This window comes from Anser cygnoides, chromosome 5, assembly GCF_040182565.1.
Source record: "Anser cygnoides isolate HZ-2024a breed goose chromosome 5, Taihu_goose_T2T_genome, whole genome shotgun sequence".
NCBI classification, from domain to species: Eukaryota; Metazoa; Chordata; class Aves; order Anseriformes; family Anatidae; genus Anser; species Anser cygnoides.
The window spans coordinates 41,322,774-41,347,502 of NC_089877.1; the positions used below are offsets into that span (position 1 = coordinate 41,322,774).

At 36.5% G+C, this 24,729-nt stretch overlaps 1 protein-coding gene across 4 annotated transcripts in view; it reads left to right on the forward strand.

The window, feature by feature from the left end:
- Positions 1 to 24,729, forward strand: part of MIPOL1 (mirror-image polydactyly 1) — a 189,190-nt gene that overhangs the window by 59,724 nt on the left and 104,737 nt on the right. For all 4 annotated transcript variants that reach the window (XM_048059868.2, XM_048059869.2, XM_066998058.1 and 1 more), the window contains 3 exons: positions 2,511 to 2,640; positions 7,696 to 7,729; positions 7,989 to 8,159. In XM_048059868.2, coding sequence (XP_047915825.1) covers positions 2,511 to 2,640; positions 7,696 to 7,729; positions 7,989 to 8,159 — 335 coding nt within the window. The remainder of the gene's footprint in view (positions 1 to 2,510; positions 2,641 to 7,695; positions 7,730 to 7,988; positions 8,160 to 24,729) is intronic.

Sequence of the window (24,729 nt, forward strand, 5' to 3'; positions counted from 1 at the left end):
AAGAGACCAGATAGAAGTTAGTTAATCTGGAAATTAATTAACTCCAGAACAGTAATAAGTACCAAATCTACAGTTATTTTAGACAGCTTTCTACTCATTGCAGCAATTGTTTTAATGATGAAAATTTTATAATGTTTTCACTTGCAGCTTTATGGAAGGGGTTCTCTGTGCAGTGTCTCTGGCATCATACTAGATAAACTGACATAATTTACTGGGAAAAAAAATATAGTAAAAGAGTACTGTAAAGTACAGATAGGTAATAATTACCACACATAAAAAAACTGCTTGTGTATTCCAGATCCAGCCGGGACCTAGTGGTTGCAGTGTAGTTTACGCGGGCACTCAGTGCAGAGGTACAAGTTTCTCTGCCATCACAGACCTCAGCAGCCTGAGTGGAAGTCTGATGAGCTGAAATGCGTTGCCCACCCCATACAGTTTGTTCTTGCCAAGTCACCTACCTTTCCAGATGTTGGACTCCTCTTCTGCAAGTGCTGTGTACTTATTGCTGACTACCAAGCTGTGCGTAGGCAGTTTTGCACCTGCTTTACTCATGCTTTAGTTTTTCCCTTCCACATCAAGCAAAGCTTTCTTGTTGCAAATGGGGCAAATAGATCTTAAAGAAAAGTGATATTTTTCTTGTGGAATAAGAAAATACTCAAATAGAATTAGGTCAGTATTTTGTAAATTGTGTGGACATTTCAAGATATGGGCTTTTGATGCTGATTTCTTTTGGCGAGGGCAGGGGCTGGAGGAGTAAGGATGCAACTTGTTAAACCTCTGGCCTGATCACTAGGTTTGCAGCTCCTCTACAGAGTTTTGTGAGACAGGGGACTGCACCCCCAGAAGTAACATTTAGCCTTTCTTTATATTCTTTTGTCCCATCTGTTGTTATTGTGCAATGTTTTGTTCTTTTGCTAGAGCTTCAAAAAACATTTCTTTACCTCTCAGTAACACACTTCTCCCCAGCCTGAGGACGAGAGGATTGCTTTCCTACCTTGAGCATCTTCCTAATTCATCTTTCCACATTCTTTTTCTGATCATCTTCTCACCTGTCTTACTTCCCTGGTTATGAGCTTCTTGTATTTCAGTTGTTCGTTGGTTGTTGTTTTTTTTCCCTTGGTACAGATAAAGTGTATCTGGTAAAGCTGTGCCAATGATACAGCTGCTACCAAAATCTGCTGTTCCATTTTGTGAAGAAGTAGAAAGTGTTTTATATTATATGACGTGAAGTTTTTATACAATAATGTAGAATCGTGAAGTGACAGGAGAAAAAACTATAATGGCAACAAAGTTGATGTCAGTTGAGGTAAGGATGGAGGGGATAAAAGCTCTAGGCTGACGTGAAGAGGAAACTTTTCTTTGAGATCTCAATGACATTAGCAGTGGTTCAGTGAGGAGTTCTTAAGGGAGTAAGGAGGTCCAGCAGCAGTGGCTTAATACAGAAGAGACTTGAGAAGGGGAGTAAAAATTGCCAAAATTTGAAAGAGTGTAGTATGGTGTTAGGAGACTGTGGCTGAACACCAGCTTGGCGTACTAGAAGATGTGCGTTGAGAACTCTGTGACCTGCAGACCTTTCTCATAGTTTAGTTTGTTGGAAGTGCCCATGACAATCAGTGAGGATATAGTCCTCTGTCTTGAAGTGACAGCAGCCTTTCTATGGCATCCTGAAAGTCCCTAGACATTCAGACTGCAGGGTTTTATGATGACTGTGAGGAGATTTGCAGTATTGCAGAGGGAAATGATGAAAGTATGAATAAAGATTTTAGTGGAGGCAGGGTCGAGGTAAGGATTTTGGCAGTGTGCCAGAAATGGTGTTAGACATATTGACAGGGGAGAGGCAGGAAGAAAGCATAAGCTCAGGATGAGGAATGACTTGAAGGTGTTAGTTTGCTCCCAAGGATAGACAGTAAATCTTAGTTTATTGGCACCTAATGCTCCAAGGTCCATGTATGCCGTAACTGATAATATAACAGTATATTACACAATAAAGCAAAGGCTTGGCAGGGAAGGAGACATGCCAGCTGTGCCATTTTTGTGATACCAGAGATAGACATACTGTGAAAATATTAAAATTTTTAGTGTTTATATCAGTGTGCCACCCTGATAGGAAGTGGTGTGATGACAGAAGTATTTTCAGTGGGTCATTACTTAACTCTGTGTAATGTAGAAGAAACCTACTAGTGTCTCTTATGATTCAGAGATTTAAAATGTATTTTTCTGTGAAGCAAGTATTCCATGAAGCAAAGCAAATCACTTCCTTACCCTGTTTGATTATAAAGAGGTCAATTTGAAAACCCATAGCTTTATTTTATTCTTTAAAGTATTCATTTTAGCAGTCTATAGCTATTTAGTGTTGTGTCTGAAGAGTAATATAGACCTTATGCAGAGTAATCTGAGGTCAGTGGAAAAATGTTGATTTTAGGAGATGCTGGCAAAGGCCCATGTAAGTGTGCATAATAGTGTCTTTCCCTGTCAAGGTTGTTTGTTAAACACACTGGTTACTTTTGCAGCTCTCGTAGAAGAAGTTTATTCTGCTCAACGAGAACGTGACGAGGCCGTCATGGCAAGGCTTAGATTAGCCAATGAAGAGAGAGATGAAGCATTTTTACGAGTCCAGCGGTTAGAAGAATCTCTGAAAGAGTAAGTTTGCATTTACTGCCCTGTGCAAAAAGATTGTTGTGTTAGTCTGTGATGGTCATAAACTGCTTGACAGAGGTTATGTTGAAAATCTTAGTACAAACTTGTCTATGATGAAATACCAGGCTAGTGCTAGTCTTACTGTGCTATTGGTTAATTTTTTAGCCATCTTTTGAGACCATATTTTTCACTGGAGACTGAGCGCAAGGTGAACAATTTTGATTACAAAAATTAAAAATATAATCAAAAGCTTTGGTATTGATTTATTCAGAGATAAATAAGAGGAATGTGACATTTTACAAGGATCTTTTGACATGGAGTACCAAAATGTCAGTCAGAAGTTGCAATGTATAGGAAATCAATCAAGCCTTTAAGCCCAGTAGATGTTTCTTTCAGCAAAATTTCTACTAATTATGTGGGTGATGTAGTAAAAATATGTTTTCCTCCATATCTTTAGTGTAGGAGCAGTTTGTAAGGGAAGAAAGGTATAACTAATACTTTCTAGAAATTTACATAATACCATGTTAACTCAACAGAAATAGGCAATCTCTTGTTAAAGAAAATGCACAAGTCAGGAGAAGATCAAGAACAGTTTCTTTTCTCTCTTTGGGATATACGTATCTTTGAAGCTATAGTTTGATTTTCTGTGTAATCCTTCTTCATCCAAGTTGTGATCATCTTCGCTACCATCCAATACCTCCCACAGTCTAGAGTGGCTGAGAAATTTCCCCTATTTTTCTGTCGAGAAATTAAAAAAAAATAAATAGGAAAATGAGTAGCTACAAACAAGTTAGTACCACTTCTCATGGAATATATGAATAAGTTCGTGGAACTTAATGTACATGACCTTATCCACATGTACCCTTTGAATATTTGTCTGTGTAGGCTAAAATGGCGTACAGCCTTAAAATTGAAGAGGGTTAGAGGTCAAGGTGGAGGGGAATCAGGCCTTCAGAAATTGTTACTGATGTCTGATCCTTTAAATTGCATGCTTTCTTGCCGTTTTTCTGCTTCCCCTGTGGAATCTATTTTGGTGGTTCTCCATTTCAAATTTTTACTCTCCTTTTTTGCATTATACTCATGTCTTGTCTTTCCTCTGTTGCTCAGCTGCTTTTTCTCCTCAGCTTCCTTGTCTTTTTTTTTTTTTTAATTATTATTATTTCTTCTTTATGGCCTTTGTAACTCATCTTTTACTTCCACTTCAGTCCTTTGTCATTTCTTCTATGAATCCAGTAAGATTGCTATTATTTTAATTGTGTTTTTCAGCTAGTTGAAAATGTGAAAGCAAAAGAAATATAAGAGAGAAGGGCAAACAAGATAGGAGGACTGATGGAGGCAACAAAATGGGGACAAAACCAATCTAATTCAGAAGAATTGTGCTTGCCAAGTTGCTTGCATATGATAGGACTAGAGTTTCAGTATTTTGCAGGATCTCCCATTCTGCTTTCCTGGGACTGACTGCGGCACTGGCAGCTCATTGGGAACAACCATAACCCAAGTCTTTCACATCCTGGGTACCTTGTGACCTGTCACTGAGAGCATCCTGAAAATAACCAAATTCCTTAGGGAGATCCCAAATAGGCTTCTGAATCCCTTAGGGCACAAAGATGTTGCTGAAAAATATTACATGCTTTTATTTTTATTAGTAGCTTTTTAGTGTAGCTTTTAGAGAAGAAAAATCTTAATTGACAGAAGCCACAAAGCAGAGATCCCAAGTGCTGTATTTGTTCCCAGATTAAAGTATGTTAATCATCTGTGCTGCAAGCACTTAATGGTAACGAATTATTGGGCATTAATTGCTTAATATGTAATTACCTGAAGGGGATAGAAAGTCATTCTTTATGTCCAATAGAAGTCATGTTCCCTGCATCAGCTGTCTTAATATTTGCCTCTTTTCTGACCTTGCTACTGATTAAGCCAAACTGATTTGATAGGGATGTCTTCAACCATATCAGACAGTGTAAGATACTTAAAGTTGCCTTGCTCTGTTCCACTAATTTATTCAGTACTACCTCAGTCCATGGTGGCTGCAGCCATTTCTACAACCTGACCACTGTCAAGCTGACCATAGCTCTTCCTTCTTCCATATCAGTCATCTCTGTGACAGGACCTTCTTGATAACACTGTGTTTCTTCCAAAAAGAGTGTTGCTATAATACAGAGAAACATTGCTTGTGATTACTAGTTTGGGGGTTTTGCATTCTTTTTCTTTGAACAAAGTTCTTTGTTATTTTTGAAATCTTTGGGGATTACAGAATCAAGAAGACAGAATTGCCTCCACCAAGCTCAGCTGCTTTTCTTCTGGTTTACATGTGCTAAGCTTAGAGGATGCTAATTAATGCAGCTGTACACCTTGCAAGCAGGAAATTGCTGAGTGGAGCCAAGATTCCTGCTGGACCACTAGCCTGGCCCTAGCACTCAGGCTTTTCAGAACATTAAGCGTCTTTACTAACTGTGGTAACACTTCACCTGAGGTGACAAGACATACTTTTCTACTCCTGCATGGATGTCTGGCATGTTGCAATGGGAGGAGCAAGCCAGGATTGTGCTAAGAAGAATCAAATTGAGGTGCTTAGGGCTCAGCTGCCCTCTGCAGTATTCACAAGAATAGAGTGATTCCAAAACCTCACCCCTAATTTATCAGTAAAGGTTATCTCACTATTTATCTTAACTAAGCCTCATTTTTACACACTGCCTTCTCAGAATCAGAGCCAACCCCACAAGGAAATTACTTTTCTTAGCCTCCTTATTCTAAATAGTTTAATACTGTGGCTGAATGGAAATTGGGGGGAGCAAGTTCACCTTGACTCTCCACTAATCCTTTGGAAGGAGCAGTGATGATGGGATGAGCCATGAGGGACTTGGTTTATTTTGTTTAATTTTGGGATTTCTTCTAGAATCTTGGATCTTTTCCAACTACTACCCTTCATATATTCTTCCTGATGCTGGTTGTTCAAAATGTCAAGCTTTCTGTCATAGAGGTGGAGCACATAGAGTATTTTTTTTTTGCAAAGTTTGTAGACTACTTGTGCCACAAGCATCGAGTTTTAGATCACAAGTCACTCCCTCCATCTGCTTTGGACTTGTTCCAATCAGAGATTTCTACAAGAGGGCAATACTGAACAGACTGCCAACCTTTATCAAACGCTTTAATGCTTTCTTTAAATTAGCTGCTAGAGCAATTCTATTGTCATTATTTAACTGTAGCAACTGAAATTCTTTCCGTTTTGTTAGCTCTAGGGGATATGTTAGTGTAATGTGTGCAGAAATGGGGGGGAAGGAACCCTTGGTTACTGCTGTTTAAAGTTGTGAGAGGTCTAAGGGCAAATCATGAGAGGCACCAAGGCAAATACTCAGCTTTGGTTGCTGCTATTTAAAAAATACTGTCACCTTAGGAGGACAGATCCCTTGTGACAGCAGTATGCTGAAAAGCTACACTTATGGTAGAAGTTCATGTTCTTTTTCCCACCCCCATTTCCTGTTTAAGGTGTCCTGCTTACCCAGCCTGATGGTCGGCTGGGTGATTTGTTGACCCATACTTTTAGCAGGGTAGAAGTCCTCTGGAGATGCCAGATCAGTCCTGCCAATTTACTTTGGCAAACACTGTTCCTTTCATTGTGAATACAAACTAGCTGAAGATCCATTTTTAAGTCCCTCATGAAGTGGAACTTGGAGCAATGTGAAAACCTAAAGTAGGAACTCTACAAGGGGACAACTCAAGGAGCCAGTTCTGAGGATTTAGACTTACATCTTTGTTATTTTATGCTTTACATTACTTTACAAATACAACTGTAATGCTGCAAAGTTAGCTTTTCGTGTTTTTTTGTTTGTTTTGTTTGGTTGCTGACTGTATGTGTTGGAGTAATTGTTTGTAAACTCCTTATAATATATCAGCTATTGTACAACAGTAGTACATTCTGAATTGTTTCTTTTTGATTTAAATAATTAATTTCTGTATGGTCGATTTACTTTGTTTACTGTTATCTACTAAAACTAATGCTCTAAGGTAAAAGGTGATGGTGTGCTGTCAAGTGCTCTGTGATGTTTGCTAGCTAAAATCTTGGCCTTATAGCAGCACCTGTCACAGCACTACTGAAGAAGTGTGCGTTGCTGTTTAGCAGATGTTTAGTGGCTCATATCTGTCTTTTTAAATAGTGAACACTAGTAACAAACCTATTTTTAATAAAAGTCACCACTAAGTAAGTAGCAATGGAGTGGTAATGTAATTGTAATATACTTGTTTTTCCAGAAATGAGGTCTCGTCCATTATAAAATACACATAAATGTTGTAAATGATATGCTGTGCATATAACTAAGCTTAAGTAAAGTAAAATGCATAGCATCTCATTTATTAGGTCATCGTGCTTTCACTCACTGCTTTTGCACAGTCAATGTTCAAATGTGTATAACTAAATTCCTTGTATCATCTTTATATTTGACAGGTCAATATATGTTATGTTAAATAAAAAGGGGAGAATGTGCAGGAGCAGGTTGTTCTGTACTTAAATAAGGGTCTTGCAGAGAATTGGCTTAACTTACTATTTTATGCAAGATGTAAAAACAAAACATTTTTAAGGAAATTTCAACTAGTTTTTTTTGCTCCTTTTGGAAGAGAGAGGTGGAAAAAGAATTACTTAAAAATGAGAAAAACACAATCTTTGCAAAAGTCCTGTCCTGTTTCATTTGGGGTGCAGTAAAAACAACAAAAATACGACATCAGGTAAAAGTTGTAAGTCCAGAAATAAATAAAATAAGAGCATCAGTCATTTCTATCACTGGGGAACTTTCTTCATCTAAGCACATATGAACAATTGATCCTTGTAGTCATATATAGCAGTAAACATTAATAACTTAACAGTCTGAAGTCAGTGCTGAAGATATGGAGCATTATTGAAAGATGGAGTCGAGCAGGTGGCACTTTAATATGTTCAGTGTCATGGTTGACTCTAAAGACTAGTAGAATGAAATTACTTGAGGTTCTAAAGATTTAAAAAGCGAACTCATTTTGCTGCACTAAGGAAATGCTACTGATCAGGCTTTCTGTGTCCCTTTTTTCTAGGCTAGAAAATATTAACCCTGAAGAAAATGACATGGTAAGCCATTCTCTGAGGAGATTTCTTGATGTCAGTCTTATATCTTAGAGGCTTAAGTTCAATTGAGTGGGTTTCAAGAACTAAGATGTGGGAAAAAGAAGAATTGACACACTAATAATGTACATCTTTGCTGCAATATGAAAATTCAATAACTTCACTCAGTCAATTTACAATTCACATGTGCCTATTAATTAAAACCCTATATTAAATAAAATATATTAAAACTTCATGTCTGACTAACATATAATGCTGTTGGTAGACATTACAGGAATTATTGAACAGAATAAACAATGCAGACACAGGGATAGATATACTGAAGAACGGAGCTATAATTCTGAATCGAATACACAGGACCAAAGAACGTAAAAAGAAAATAATAGCTGAGGAAATGACTGCAGTAATAGAACAACGGGATGCTGCTTTGTCTCAGGTAAGTCTCTACAAGTGTGTAAACACTCAATACCAAATTTCCTTCTTTTTTTATTTTTTAACTTTTTTGGGGAATAAAATTATTGCTAACTTCCCTTTGCTGAAAATCTCAAAAATTGCCCTTGAGGTAAATGGATGATTAACGAGCAACTGTTTCTTCAAGGTAGTAGTGCCCATTGAAATGATGTCAATCCATTTCAGAGGAAAGGTTGTGTATTGTTTGCACCTGATCACTAGCTGACCCTTAAAAAAAAAAAAAAAAAAGTTTTCAATATTATTGTCCAATCCATAAAGCTATTAAGGGCTTTGTTTTGCAGTATGCTGTAGTGGTATAAAGCACTGGGTGACTGGGACTCAAGGATTTGTAAAGGGTTATAAGTGGCAGAAATATACCTTAAAGGAAGATAAAAGTGCCACATGTAACAAAGCAAGCAATTCCTCCCTTTGTTTCTTTACATTCAGAAGCTGAAAATCAGCATGCCGTCTGTGACTCTCCATGTCTTACACTTCTGCTACATATCTTAAGAGAATATGATGTCCTTTTTCTGCCCAGATCAGCCATTCCCTGCACTTCCCTACTTTCACAGAAAAATATTGTCTTCATTATCTTCACCTTGGAGTCTACTTGTTTTTCCTGTCTCATGGTAGAGTTGTTATGGTAGGTTTTTTCTTTCCTGGATTTTTAAACTATATTTAGCTCAATAGGAATAGTTTGTAGGAGAAGCAGACTAAGTAGGAGGTTATACCTCCTGGGAAAACACAGTATTTTGGAAGTCCTTATGCATCTATCCTAGCCAAAAAAAAAAATAAAAAAAATCTAGTTCTTATTTCAATATTGAAAATTTAGATATTCACTGAATATGAGTAACCTAAGTTGGCCTACATCTAAATAATTTCTATTATATTTTAGATCAGGCTTGTGGTCTTGACTGGTACTGATAATGTTGATTGAATTTAATTTGTGAAGTCTCCTGGTAAAAGATTCCCTTCTACGCGCCCTGTAATTTTCACTTTTTTTTTTCAGTCATCATTGTTTTTGCATTCTATCCTACTGTAACCTCAAAAACCTCATCTGCTTGGTGCTTAAAATATTTTGTGTCTATATCCAATATGCACTGCAAAGGATGTTAATGTTGGAACTCTACTTTTTCATTGTGCTTTCGTTTGCTTTTATAGTAATGATGAGCAGCATAGCTACTGGGGCACATCCAACCATCCTGCCAAAAGTTTTTGCTCTTTGTTTTTTAGTTATGATTGGATTTCTTCTATGCACAGGGCATTTGAAAAGTGGGCAGCTCATTAGAGAAAAGCTTTCAGCAGAAGAGAAGGATCTTCCTTCTGATAGTTTTATTTTTGTTCTGTCATGTTTTGCTTATTTGTTGAAGTGGACTTTCAGGCATACTTGCACCATAAATATTTCATGAAGGATGTCAGAAGAATGTCCTTGTATGGCGTTATAATATACATTTTAATTGAGCTGATTTTTATGCTGCCTGTTCAAGGAGTAATCCACAGATGTTTATAGGAGTCTTTTTTTCTAAGTAATCAGCTTGGAAATTATTAAAGATAATTATTTTATAAAATAGTGAGTCAGGTACCACAGCTAGCAAAGCCATCTTTAGGTCTAACAGTGAAAAGCACAGGTAATGTTAAACAGGTAGTGCAGCTGAAAAAATAAATGAATGAAATAATACCACTCCCCCAACTCAAATTTAAGTATTTGATATTTAGCTTTACTACTATAATTTATTATTTATTGCAATTATAATATTTTTCTAATTATTATTAATAAAAGTCTGTTGCTCATGTGTTGTGTTTCCACATCAGTGATCCTTTTATAGCTGTAACTATTGAATCTGGAAAATAGGTCCTTGGAATTGAAGCTACCATATCAACCTGTGTTTCTTACTTGATGATTCCTTGGGAATTCGTACCGTACTTGAATTATTAGTAGTCTTTTGTTAACATTGCAATACCAGTAGTTATTACAGTGCTAACAGCAAGAACAATAGGAGAGGGATTCCTACATTAGACCACAAAGGGACTAGATATAATTCAGGGGATGTATATGCTTAGCATAGCAAATGCAAATTATTAGAAGTTAGATCTGAGGTCACCTCAGGCATTCATAACATCTGCAAGTTAAAATCTTTTTCGGTGGAGGCGACATCAAATTTGGGGGGGGGGGGGGGGGTCGGGTACAGGGGGGACTGATGAGAACAGACTGAGGCGAAGCAGAAATAAACTATTAGCATGCTGTGCCTACCTTCTGGAAGAAAGCACTTCTAAAATTCAGAGGTCAGTGGGCAATGGAAGAAGCTAAATACTTTATGACATGTTGTATGAAGACTGTGTTGTGCTGTTCCTGATTGCTGTTGTGCATTGCTGGAGACAACAATGTCTTTTGAGTGATCACCATAACCAGTTCCATGTGAGAGAGGACTGCCAATCTGATAATAAATGATGGGACAGAAGTTTAATGAAACTGGATCTATTATCCTTCTTAACATTTTTTTTCACAGTAGACTGGCAGTTGACAATTAAACACCATGAATATAAGTAACATCTAGCTGTTGGAGTTTTACTTGTAGGATTTCTGATTTTTCTCAGTAAGAAAGAATAACAGAAAAACTGTCCAACTCAAACACATTGCTTTGTTTTCAAGTAAGGAACATGTTACATTGCTAGAGAATGGGCATTCTATAAACTGCATTTCTTATGACCAAATAAATATAGGCTGCTCTCAACTCATATTTTGGTAGTTTTGCAAAAACTGGTAGTTTTGCAATGTCTTTTCTGGTAGTCATACTATGAAGCTGCATTTTACTGAACTGCCATTGCATGCATACAATGGTTAGCTAGTTCTTCTGTTTGAATTTCACTTGAATATATATTTTTTTGTTCTTCAAAAAAATAAAAAGCACTGCTCATGTCTTAGAAGGTGTATGAAAACACTTTCTGAGCCTTAAAACCCCAGTAACTGTGCATCTTTTTTGAGACTTCAAATGTGACTGTTGCTTCTTATTAGGAAGCAGATAGAGGCACTGCTATCACTGTATTGAGCTGCACATGTGTATGTAATCTTAGATCATTCACTAGATTGCTGAGCAAATATGCAAACTACTTTTTGTGTGTGTGAAAACAAATAAAATGGTATAAACTCAAATATTTGATACTACTTTTAGTATGTATTTTCAAGTGAATAAAAAACAAACAACTAAAGCGTGGCTAAACATTGACATCCATCTTCTCCTGTACCTACCCCCTTAAAAAAACACACTCAACTGTTTGGTTGTATTTGCTAAGATACGTTTGTTAGTGAAGAGATACTGTGTTGTACTGGGAAGTTTGTGTCTGTTTTATGACTGGATCTCTGAAAAGAAAATGGAGAAAGATACTGACCATCATGAGAAATAAAACATAAGTTTCTTGTCTTTATTGTTTGGATTTGTTTAAAGCCATTCAAGGAAAAAACTTACCTGTCCAGTTGGATGTACTACAGTTCTGCCTTTCTTCAAAAGTCTTTCTTGCTTGAGTAATCTGATTAGTGACAGATATTTAGTAAAGCTTATATATGGCCATAGTCACATTGTGTGATCTTTATAAAATACTTCAAGGAAAGTGGTTTCCAGCAGGAGGCAATACAGTGCAATAGCTCACACTAGCAACCACTTATTAACCATATCACACCTTATGGACAGGCATGTTAATATGATTACAAGGTTTGCAGCTGGAGCTTGGGACTTGAGTGAGTCATTACAATTACTTTTCTTACGGTTTAGAGAAGGGGACCTTTAAATTGGTACCACTTGAAGGAAGTGATTTTAAAGAAGCTAAATAAGAGATGAGATGGCTTATAGTTCAGGGGATTGTGTGTGTGTTATATTTTCAGTCCTAATTTTCTTTCTGTAGGTAATTTTTAATTGCGAAGTCAGTTCTATACAGAGTTTTAAATATTAAAGGTGTAGAGTTTTCAGTTTAACAAAAACAAACAAACAAAACCAAGGTTTCACGGCTGGCAAAGTATCATCTGTAATACCCTGATCTTGAAGCAGTAACGTAACTGGCAAGCAGACCTGGTTTTACAGCTTTGAATAGTTTGATCACATCCTGCTATGCAGGAACATGCTTATGACTGTTCATGTAAAAAATTGGCATGCACCCAGTTGCTCATCTGAAGCAAGTTTAAGTACCTTTCTCCATTTTGAGGCACTGTTTGGCAATGAGCAGGAGTTTTTCGTCATTGAAAACAAAGATGAGAAGCATTATGCTTGACTGCCCATCATTATCAGTTTCGACTTATGACTAATAACTGATAAATGTCTGTAGTTACAAGCCATTTTTTTTTGCTTTTTTGTAATGTTCTGCTCAAACAATTTCCCTACTTCTGCACAAAATAAGGTGTACAATTCTGTTATCTGCAATTCACAGAGCATTAAGGCATTCTCAGCACACATGAGCAAACAGGTCTTATTGAAGTAATTAATGCAAGTAAGTGTAAAAACAACAGAAGCATACATGAATGAAAAAAATGACTTACGTATCTTGGACCCTTAATCGGGGAATCCCTAGGTGTTACAATGCTGCATGACTCTTAACTTACTACAGAAATAATTCCTTTGCAACCCAAACCAGAGTTTGGGATATTATTTTTAGTAATTTGAATTAGCAGTTCAGTTTTACGTTCTGTTTTGGTATCCTTTGATGCTTCCCTTACTACCTTTCCCCTTTTGCCTGCGTATTTAGAAAACAGAAGAAAAGAAAAGGTAGAATGCTGTATTCACAGTTGTTTGTGAACCAGACATCTGTTGTAGGGTAGGGATGATTTTTGGTTACAGGCTAATTTCAGGAGGAAAAGGAAGGTAAAGGAGCCTTTTATTGTAATTTGAGGATCCACGGACCATTATCCTGGTTCACGCTTATGGCTGGTGTGCTTTGGGCAGGCAACAGCAAGTGTCTGTTGCCCTCATTTGCAGTACTTTTCATTTGCAATGAGAGGTAGCAGGTGAGTGAGTGGGTGAGGGGAAATTACTTGCCAGCAGGATGGTTGAGCAGAGAGAGGTCAGGTGAGCTGTCTGTGATGTGCCCCTTTTGGTGCGTAATTTTAGTCCATGTCATGAGAGAAAGTAATAGGAATATAGAATAAATCATGGAATAGATTTTGAAAATATATATAACTTGATATTCAACATTAAAAGCTGCACTATGACAGCAGGGGGGAGAGGGGGAAGAAAAGTAACAGGAATTGAGGAAATGATTAACAATTTATTGATATTCACATCAGTGAACCTCAACAGACTTTTCTCCTTTGGAGGTAAGGATAAATAAGAGGGATTCTGAAAAGGAAAATCACAAAAAGCCAAGTTATATGAGCAATTGTTGTGATTAGTATTATTAGTCTTCCATTTGGTTGTGTTGCATTGGAACAGTGCTTTAGAGTGCATTTATTTAGGTGTACCTAAATAAAGATAATCCTTTCAAAGTTTAACTAGATCCATGTTTCAGAAAGTCCTGAAATGGTCACTGAAATGGTCAAATCCATGTTTTCCTTTGCTGTTTCTTAGAATAATCTAAGTAAGTTTCATTGGCTACAGAGTTTACAACGTTCCAAAGGAGCCAATGACCTCTATAGCTGGGAGGCATGGAGCACTGAAGTATCATGTAAAACTATTGGGAATGATGTTGAAGAATATCAAGAATCTTTTGTGTCTTACAAAAGGGCAGATTCTTCCCTACCTAGCAGCTTTAGTGTCCTAAAAATAAACCAAGCTGGAAAAATGATAATAGTTACTTTCTGAGACAATTAGGTATGCACTGTCTCTTTACCTCAGATATATTTGTGCTACCTGGAGCATGAGCATTTTCCACGGGAACGCTCAGTTAAATATTTGGCTACATTCAGAAGACGTATGGAGTATTCTTTTTCTTCTGAAGTAAGAATTTCAGTCCACGAAAGCCCAATAGAGAGGAAACTGGCCAAACAAAATCCTCTTGAAGTCTTGCGTTGGGAATTCTGATTTGCGTAGAATGTTCCCCGAAAGAATAATGCCTATTTAAGTTTTCATCATGGTTCTCTGTTATGTTGTTTAATCCTTGTATATAACACACAGTTCTCAAAGCAATAAGAAAGCTAGTGAGAGCTGAGATGTTCAGGGAGAATGATAGGAGATTAGATAGAGAATAGTCGAAGACATTTGTGTGTGTGATGTTTGTTGGTCTTCTGACGTAGTAGAGCTTGCAATTTCTTCAAAGTCAGGTGTTAGTAGCGAATGAAACTCCCTTTGACTTCACTGGAGCCAGCATTTCATTAGTAAAAGTGTCTTCCAGCCTGACTTCAGCAAAGCTTTGGTTGCATGAGGTGGTGTAGTTTCTGAGTTAATGATGCTCACAGCTGGAAGTGCAGGTCATATGGTAGGGCATTAGTGGGAGAGTGTGGAGGATCTGGAGGAAATTACTCTAAGGAGCTCTTATACCTAACTTTTGTATTTAGTCTGCGAATGCTAAGTATGAGTAAATATGTAAATGTTAATGCAGTGTTTCCTTGAAGAGAGGGATTACAGTTTGTCTTTTTGAACTTATGAAGCAAATTTTAATTGCTACTACATTTCCTCTTTTTACTGCCATAAGGTTTTGGCTGAATGATGCCCTGAGACACATGATTGTTTGCATTGTTAAATCACCTGTTGTTCCTCTGCAAACAGTGTGTTGTGCAGAATTCACAAAATACATGTCTGCATGATATTTGAGGGCATGATCAAGTCTTGTGTCTTTAATTGTAAACTTTAATGAGTTTCCAGTAGAACGTTCATCTTCTCTTCAGTACCTAGAAACTCCTCACCCCTTTGAAAATGACAGTAAATTTCCATGCAAGCTTGTTTGATTAATTGCTGTTTGACACTTCTATCACAGTGCTAAGCTCTAGGTTCACACAGCTTAGACTTCCAAGCCAATTTCTAGAATTAATTTAAATATTTAATGTCAAAACTCTGGGATGAAAGAGCAGAAAATGTTTTGTATGCTTATTGATCGCCTGTTTCAATAGCAACAACCCACAGATGAAATTTTCAATGTGATACAAGCAGAATTCAAACAGTATTCCCTCTGAAGAGGAGACCGAATGATTGTGCATGCAATAAATTCTGTAAGTACCAGAACTGTTTAGAGGTACTTAAAGGAAGTTTTCCGTGGGACTTAACGCCTTACAGTTTCAAATTAGGTGCTGAGTCTTAAGTTCGCTTTTGGTTTGCTTACCTGTTGGTTAAAACATCTCTGATTTTCTTAGAAATTAAAAATATCCATCTGTATGTTTCTGTTTGAAAAGCTGGTTTTGTTAGGCAACTTCCTGAGAAATATTTCTGCAAAAGTACCTGTTATTTTGGGTACCCAGATGAGTTTGCATAAAAATTCTCTCTCTGACAGGAGAGATTTTGTGCTTGATATTTATATTTAATGTGAAGTCTGGAAAGGATGATATGTCTGACCTCTGCATTTCCCTTCTTGCTACTACCCTCTTACCATTTACCAAATGCTTAGAATTGCAACTTTGCTGTTGGTTATGTTTCTGTGAGCAAGTAGTAGGAACAAGTAAGAACGGATATGGAGTAGGAAACAATTAGTTCCCAGCATCTGAGATCCACGTGAACACAATTCTCTGTGTGTGTGTGTGTGTGTTGGGAGGTGTTAATGGGTTGAATTGGATTGGTTTTGGTTTTGGTGGGATGAGGAGTTGGTTCATTTTGTTTTTAGTTTGGACTGACTGTAGCCTAGATCTGTGAACTAAGTAAATACCCATTTGTTTCAGAGTGCACCAGGTGCATTCCTGGAGTGCATCTTTAAGTTTGTTTTAATCAAAAAAGGAATCCAGTTTGTGCTGTGGAGAGGGCACTCCTTGGTGCAAACCAAACGGTATTAAATAGAGACGTGAGAGAAATTCTAGATTGCACTCTCGGTGCAAAGCAGTATGCAGATTATATTTTTTCAGTGAAGATCTTCGAGAATCATTGAGAACTCTAGGCAAAAGTTCAAGGGTACATTGTAAGTATAGAAAAGAAAAACAAATCCTTCTTATTCAAGAAAATAATTTTAACATTAGTTACATTAATGCTCCAATAGACTCTTAAATAAAATTAAGGATAGAAGTGCAAGAGGTGACTTCAAGAAGGAGAATTAGATTTTTTAAAAATACCTAAAAAGAAGTAAAAGGTATCAATGTTCTTGGAGGAAGTTTTCCAATATGCTCTTATTCAGCCTTTTTACTTTGAAAATTATTAATTACTTTGTATGCAGACTTTTCTGGTGAAGATTTTGGATCTGTCCACAAGACATATATCAATTTTGTTCCTTCAGCGAGAGCCAGGTTTCTGAACTAGTATCACAAATCACTAGATCACAAATAAATTGACGTGAAGAATATAAAGTTTGGATTTAAATGGGCAATAAAGATATCTTCCAAGGATACAGTTCTGATCATGGCACTACCATAACATCAGTAGTTGACTGAGAATTTTGTGGGACGTGGAGCTAAGGCAAATGAATAGAGCTACTCTTTGTTGACTTCATTTATTTTTTATCCCAGAGTCTCTAAAATGAAATATTCACCTATATTCTAGCATTGGAACACCCTCCTCAGTCATCCTCATTATTCAGGATGTGTGTTAAGCTATAAAGAGTGGTGGTGAGTAAGGAAATTTATGTCTGGCAGTAACAGAGGATGTAAGGAAAAGTGATTGTAGTAGTGCTAAGGTCATTACTTATTTACAGCAGAATGGTACGTTGTGAAAGAAGTGTAAGACTTCATAAGCATTATTGTAATTTTGATTTCTTTCTAGATTTTTATTTGTTTTTAAATGAGCAGGTAACCAAAATACCATAACTGCAATTTCCCCTCTTCCTTTGATCTGTACATCGTGACCTTTTATTTGGTTGTGAAGCCATTAGTCAGTTTCTGGAAGTCCTTAGACTTGATGAAGTCAATTTATGTATTCTGGTCTACAGTGTTTAGTGGCCCTCGCCAAAAAAAAAGGGGGGGGGGGGGGGTGCAAGAAAATCCATGAATATTCTCTTTGTGAAAGAAAGATTTCACAGTAGCACTGTTTAATTTATCTATGTCTCATGTACCAAGTATGCCTAGATTTGTTTGTTGTATGGCTTTACTGTTTCGTGCTTCAGATGGTGAGTATCTAGGATTTGCCCTCTTTTTGATGTTCTGTTTATTCACTGTTAATTATTTTTCAAGCTGAGTTGCTTGAGAAGAAGAAAAATTTAGCTTCTGTTACCCTCTGTTGTAAATGAAGGGCATGCATTGCATGTGGAGGGCTTGTAATTTTAAGATAATGTTGTCAGGGAACTTGTTAATGCTTTCTGGTGTTATTTTATTGCCATTCCTTTCAGTAGTGTTTTTGGTGTATTTATTATTGAGTATGCTGTGGGTATACACAAAGTTTAAAAAAAAACAACAAACTCATTCCAGTTTATAGTTTACTTTTATGTTGAAAATACTTTTGTAAATGACACAATTCAAATATGTAGAAATGCTTATTTAAAGGCCCTCACAAAAACTGAGATTGTGTAAAGTATCAACATCTTGGCTATACCAAAAAGGAAAAAAAAATGTGGATAAAGAACAGTATTAAACCATAAAAATAGAGCAACTTTTTGCAATTCTGGAGGTATCAGAAATACAAAATATGTGTTCCCAGTAAGTTGCTAGATACAGAATATTGTATTGGTATAATGTACTGATACAGGATAATGTAGAATGCAGAAGCAGTAATGCTTCTGAATACTATTGATACTTCTTTGTGTTATTGATAACATAAAATTGATGCTGCCTTTTGTGAGAGAGTTTTAACATTAGTTCCAGCTAATGAATTAGCTGTTATAAACATATAAATCTAAGTATAGTAAATAAAAAAATTTCTGCTGTGGCATAGAGCTCTGTATCAGAGGAATCGTTATGGCCACTTTGCTCCCAGAAGTTGCATTAGATGAGTTGTCACCAACAGTTAGGATTTTCTTCCAGGTCATGTTCTAATCATGATGAGTAATCTTATACCTCAGACAGAGATTGTATTAATAGCTCCCAGTGATGTTAGGAAATAATAGCTTTCACTCTTTTTGTCTGAAAGAACTTTGTTCGTTGTGTTCAGGACAGACATGAACATCACCTATCTGTGAGTTTACTTCTTTTGTAGCTTTGAGAAATGTGTTCTTTATCAGTCTGCGAGGATTTTTTCAGCCTCATTGTTTGAGGTCCCATTCATAATCAAAATATTAAGACTTTAACTGAATCTGCAAAGCTAGTCTTGAAAATCTCACTGTGAAAATGAAAGCATCCAGTACAAACCTCCCAGAAGAAACAGCAAAATCCTTGTTAATCCCTTGTACTAAAATCATCAGCCTACTTTCTACTGTAGGGCTAGCCAGCAGCTGTGCATCTTGTTACATGTTCTCTTTATGTCATGTGTGTTGTCTTCTATGGTATCCAGACACTTCTCAGCAGTAGTCATGCGTTCACCCATTTTGTTTATTTTGGCAGGCAGTTCCATCACTTTGCTTTCAGAATTTGTCATAACATTCTTCTATCGTTGTGTTTTTCTTAAAAGTTCTCTGCTTAGGGTGTCCTATCCTCTACACATGAGGGATGGAATTGCCAGGAAGCTTTGAGTTGGATGAGGGTAGTGTTGGTAATTGCACATGTCAAATGCAGCTGATTTTAGGTTTAAGCATTCCTGCTTTTCTGTGACTTATCTGAAGGCTTTTATGTGGCTGTTAATTCAAAGCTGCATAATCAAGGTATAGAATGCTCTTGAGAAGAGTGACATCAATCCCTGCAAAACAATTCAGTGAAGCTAAAAATAATTTCTGTTACAGTGTTCAAATTTTTAGATGCCACCACTACTTAATATTTGAAAAGTCTTATTCACGTACCAAAATCATGCAGACATTTCTCAGTGTTATTGAAACTGAGCAATATAAAACAGAAATGTGTGGTTTTGTTTTAGTTTTGCAGAGCTCTTATTTACTTTCTTAAGCGTTTCTTTGTGGGGTATCATTGTCTTCTGTATCAGACATATGACGTGAGTCAATTTAAGCTTTTGCAAAGCTGGTTAAGCTCTTGATTTTTTGAGTATTTTTATTCCACTTTGCAATGCAGATAAGCAAATTTGAAAAGATGTCTGAAATATGAATTTTATAGATTTGCTATTACCTAGATTTCAGCATTGGTGAGAAACTGATTTCACAATGAAATATGAAGATTTATAATGTTACTTCATTTTGACACCTGTTTGCAGGCTGTTATAATGCTAATATTAATATTGCTTTCAGGTACTTGTGATCTTTAGTGTTGAGGTTTCCTGAAACAGCTCATTGGTTCCTTGGAGAAAAGAGTAACTACTTCTGACTTTAAGTCATTTATTCAAAAACTATTTCTTGTCCCTGGCATATCTGCAGAGTTCTGTGCTGTCACCTACCTAGTTAGCTGTTTTAGTTTGTCATAATCTCTAGCTTAAAGCAGCTTTTATTGTACAGTAAAGAAATTTTGAGAGAACACATTACATGCAACAGAAAATCTGAAGAACTGCCACTTAAGCAACTGATGGCTCAATTAAGAGTACAGTATTTAGCAGGACAAACAGATACTGTGTACTGTGATGAAAACCTGCAGTCCCATGATTACAGTATCTGAATAAAGAGATTTAAAAAAACGTGGCTTCCATGCAGTGGTCCATGATACTATTTTCTGAAATAATGTGATGATATTTAAAAATGGACCAGGAGTATTCCTGTCCTTTTATGTTGTAAATGCCAACTTAAGGTTTAGACAATAGTCTTGTTTGCATATGGATTTTAACAAAATCCATTGAAGATTATTTGAAAACCACCTCATTAGAATGACAGATTGTTTACCAAATCTTGTTTTCTTGTCAACTAATAATGGTTATGTTCAATTAAACAAGGTTACACTTTCTAAAAACATGCCTCTGTCAGCAGTTGTATATGCTTTGCATATATCTGAGAATCGGATTTCGAATTTCTAGAACTAGGTGGAGGATCAGGCTGAACACCCATTTCTAAAATTTCTCTTTTCATACATCTTTGGTAGCTGACGTTGCTGAAAACTTAGGTGTATCAGTCAACACTGCCTGCCTCCACTCTACTACGTATATTTTTGAGTACTATCACTATGGGGATGCGGGAAAGGTTTTAAACAAAAGCAGTTATCAGCTATCTGTCAGATGTTTGACAAGCTGTCTCTTGGCCACGGACCATCTGGTTGTAATGGAACTGGCTATGCTGAGAAGCCAGCAAAACACGTGGCCACAGGACGCAATAGCTCGGTGTCATTTGGTCAAGTCAGCAAAGCAAAGGATTTAGGTGTAGTAATGCCACTTCTGACATGATCTTGTAAGCTTCTTAAACTTCCTATGTTAATTCTTCATCCCATAAAACAAGTCCTATTTATTAATTTCAGTAAAGTGATGGAAAAACTGATTAGTCAGTGTTCATCAGGTGTTACAAAATCTCCGAGCACTCATATAATTAAACAAGAAGAATTATTGAGAAAATTTGCATAATAATGAGAGTATTTATGGGAATTGGATGAATCAAAAAGTAGATAAAAATGAGACAGTGCAGTGGAATAGACCTCACACACGCCAAGATGAGAATTGAGAATTGGAGTGTGTGAACATTCTGCAGTGCAAAAGAAAGGAGGAAAGATGCTGGATTCAAAGGAGGGAGAGACTAAAGAAAAATTGGAGGGGAATGACTTGTGTTTCCTTCTTCAATAACAAAGCAGGAGAAATAGAACAAAAAAATAAAATAGCTAGTAAAAAAAAGTTCATGGTTTTTCAAAATTCATGTTCCTTTCTTTTATTATATTTCCATTTTAGAAAGAATGTGTATAGGATCTACAAATCTGTAGGAGAATAATGTTATTTTTTGAGCCCATGTGATGAAGAGGTGGCTGGCTACTGTGGAATTTCTCCCTATGTAACTGAAGACAGAAAATCAACAGTATATTAGATTATCTGCATTTACTGAGTATTGTGACTGCAGTGGCCCATTTCATAACATTACAGCTCATTGTGCTAACAAATCACACAGAGGTTAGCACTGTCTTTCAAAACAGTGTGTGAACAAGTATGTGGGAGTTGTTGTGACTTGGAAAGTGCTGAGACCTTTAGTAAAGATCAGTATGGTATTTCAATATTCAGCTGCTCTGACTGGCTTCGGTGGGACACTTCTTGTAGGGCTATTTAATACGCAATCAGGTTGTGTTTTGTTTTTTTTTTTTTAATCACGTTTCACTGTGGGAATTAAAAAGGATAAAATAGCAAGAAAAATATTAAATATATAAACTCCTACATGATTGTGCATCCACGTTTTAAAATTTTATTCGTATCTAACCAGTGTATCTTTCTGTTTAGTCAGTACCATTGTTTATCATAACACAGTTGCTTTACACTAGTTGACATGGCTGCCAGACAGTCCAAACTCTGATGAAGCCAGCCTTCCTGACCTTCAAGCCACATATCATGATCCTGCTTGGCCTCAGAACACTTAAGAAAAGCATCAGGAGCTGTGGAGGGGCTCAGTTTTGCCTAAACATGCATGTCTAATGACATTTCAGGCAGTGTTCTGGCTTCTAGGCCTCCAGTGGTTTTCCCATAGGCCTAGCTTCTTATGTCTGCCAGGCCTGTGCAGGTGCTTCTGATAACCTAAGGTTTCCCACATAATGTTAGCCACCAATTTTTAGGTAACTGAATCAAGCATGGGATGAAATAAGTTCTTATCAGGAACATTGATGCAGAGGGATACAGCGAACTGTGAAGGCAACCAAATTATGTGGCTTCAGCAACTCTACTGTTGTTTCCTCCTGTAGGTGATGAGTCAGTCACAACCCCTCTTCAGCAGAGCCAGGCTAGCTCAGTGGCACAGCCAGCACAGGAACCCTGCTTGAATGACTGGTGAATTACACAGAGCTGAAGAGCATCAGGTTTTCCTTTTTCATCTAGCACGTTTTCTATTATGAGTGTCATTGATTAGGAAAGCCTGAGTGCACTGAGCTCTTCAAGAAGTAGATCAAACTTGTCTTGATATTTGAAATGTCATTGCTGAAAGAACAATAGGAAATGTAAAAATATAATGAGAATGAAGCTGTGTGGAGGAGTATCATAGGGCTAGCCAGTGCTGTTGAATAGCTGCACGTTACAATTAATATAAAATGAAGAGTAAAAACAGTTTGAATTTTCTGAATGTCTGTCTGGGCACTTACAGTTCCTTTAACTGTTCAAATGAAAATGACAGCTTGTTTTGCTGCATTTTCAGGTGTTCAGAAATAGAAAGGAAGAGGAATGGTAGGAGGAAACCAAGTCGTGTGTACAGAATGTTATCTGCCTTAATGCTTCAGGTTCCAACTGGCTCATAATGACAGAGAAGACCAAAACGTTTCATTTGTATTTTAATGCGTTTCTTTTGATGGCTTCTGATGGGACAAGACACCATTGCACTACTGCAGAAAGAGGTGTTTGCATATAAGTGTTTCTCTTACTAATGTAATATAATTTGTTTTAAGATGCTTATGTTTCTGAGGCCTAAGCTCTACAAAAACACCTTTCTTTCTTGAAATCCTAGTAGTTCTAAGCTGCTGGGCATTGTATAAATAATCATTTAAACACATTTGTTGATGGTTTGCCAGAACTTTGAAGGAAAGTATTTTCTTTCAGAGGTTTGAAAGCCTTAATTCAAAATTATAATTTAATGGAAAAATTGTTCTAGTGATTATTATGTAGAAACTCCTTTATTTCTTTATTTCTCTTTAACTGATTATTTTAGAAGAAAAAGGATAAAATCTATTTGTATAAATATAAGTGCTTCCAAACATCTGCAGTTCAAAGTACATAATTCACAGTGACACCAAAGGTTGGCTTGTGTTTTGACTGGATCACTTTGGTATTATTTTTGTCTGCAAAGGAAAGAGTTGTGTAGCATCCAAGTGGCGCAAGATGTTTGTCTCTCCAGAAATCGTGATGAATTTGGGACAAGGGGCAGACTGTTCAAAAAAATAAAATACTTGGGGGAGAGGGAGAGAAGGGTTGTCAAACTGAGAACACTTGCATTTTGTTGGGCATCCTTGAGCTGGGAGCTACTTTAAAGTGTGGATCATTATACATGAAATAGGAAAAGGAGAACAGAATAATAAACTAAAAGTACAATCAGTTGAGCCCTCTATGTTCAGTTAATGTTATTTATTGTACTCATGGTACCACAGATGACAGCTTAAAATAACAGATGAAAAAGTAGACAGGATTCTTCTTTCCTTTTTTTTTATGTGTTTGATATGTAGGTTAATTATTTGTACTTCATTTTTTCATAGCAGTGGATGTTCACTAACTAATCTCAAAATGTATCTGATATATCACTTCCAAAAGTATGCTGTGTAGTAGGATGTTGGTATCCCAGGAGCTCAGCTTTTACTGGTAGCTGTGCATTTTCCATCAAGATAGTGTGTGTCATTTACTTTGTTGGAAAGCGTTTTGTTGAAAATACATGAAGGGAAAAATGCAATTTGGAAAACAGTTCATCTGTTATTTAAATGAACTCCTGCTTTACTATAATTTAGAGGACAGAAACCACTTTCCTAAGTTATTTAGTAGGAATTAGGTTGGTTTTATTTCTCACTACTTCACTAATTGAGATCCCTATTTAGGACAATCTTCATGCATAAATGTCCACAGAATGTAATGGATTACTCACAGCTTAAAGTGAAGACTTTTGTATGCACTAAAGTAATAATGCACCAGCTGACCCATGGTAGTTGACTTTACACTCACTTTTGATTTTTGTATTACTTGAATAAAGATGTTACCTTTAGTTCAATGAGAGAGTAAAACTATTTGTGGGAAGCTGTACTAGATCTATTATTAAACTACAGAAAGTACTTAAGACTGACTGGATTGGATCAGATCAGACCAAAGATCCACCCAGCTCACCACCATGACCCCATTCTCAGACAACAATCCGGACTTCAGGAAGAGTACAAGAATAGAACAAGCTTATTGCAGTACTTCCATCTTATACGATCCCTTTTTTCAGCCATCTTATCAGTGGAGTCATGTGTGTTTATACCAGTGCTGATTCATAAGTTTATTGGCATTGCAGATTTTGACAAGGATGATAGATAATTTTTTATGAAGATATTTTTTATTATCTTTTGGTTTTCTAATCGAATTAGTGTATACAAATGTAATTCAGAATTCAGGAAAGAATTCTGCAAAATTTGGCCTCATATTAGTCCGAGTAAATTTGTTTCATTAGACTTTGACCCTCAAATCTGCATTAACTGAAACTGTATTAACTTTTTTTTCCTAACATATAAATTACATAAGTTGATTCTTTTATTTTGCTAGCATATCGCTGTAACCTCAGAAGGGGCTAATTCTAATTCCTTTTAATGGAGACTAAGGAAAATATTGTATGTTATACAGTAATATTAAAAGCAAGCGTAGAAGTAACAGGATTAAATAGCCACCAAGACTGTATTTGTAGTAAGTTGGTAATATAGT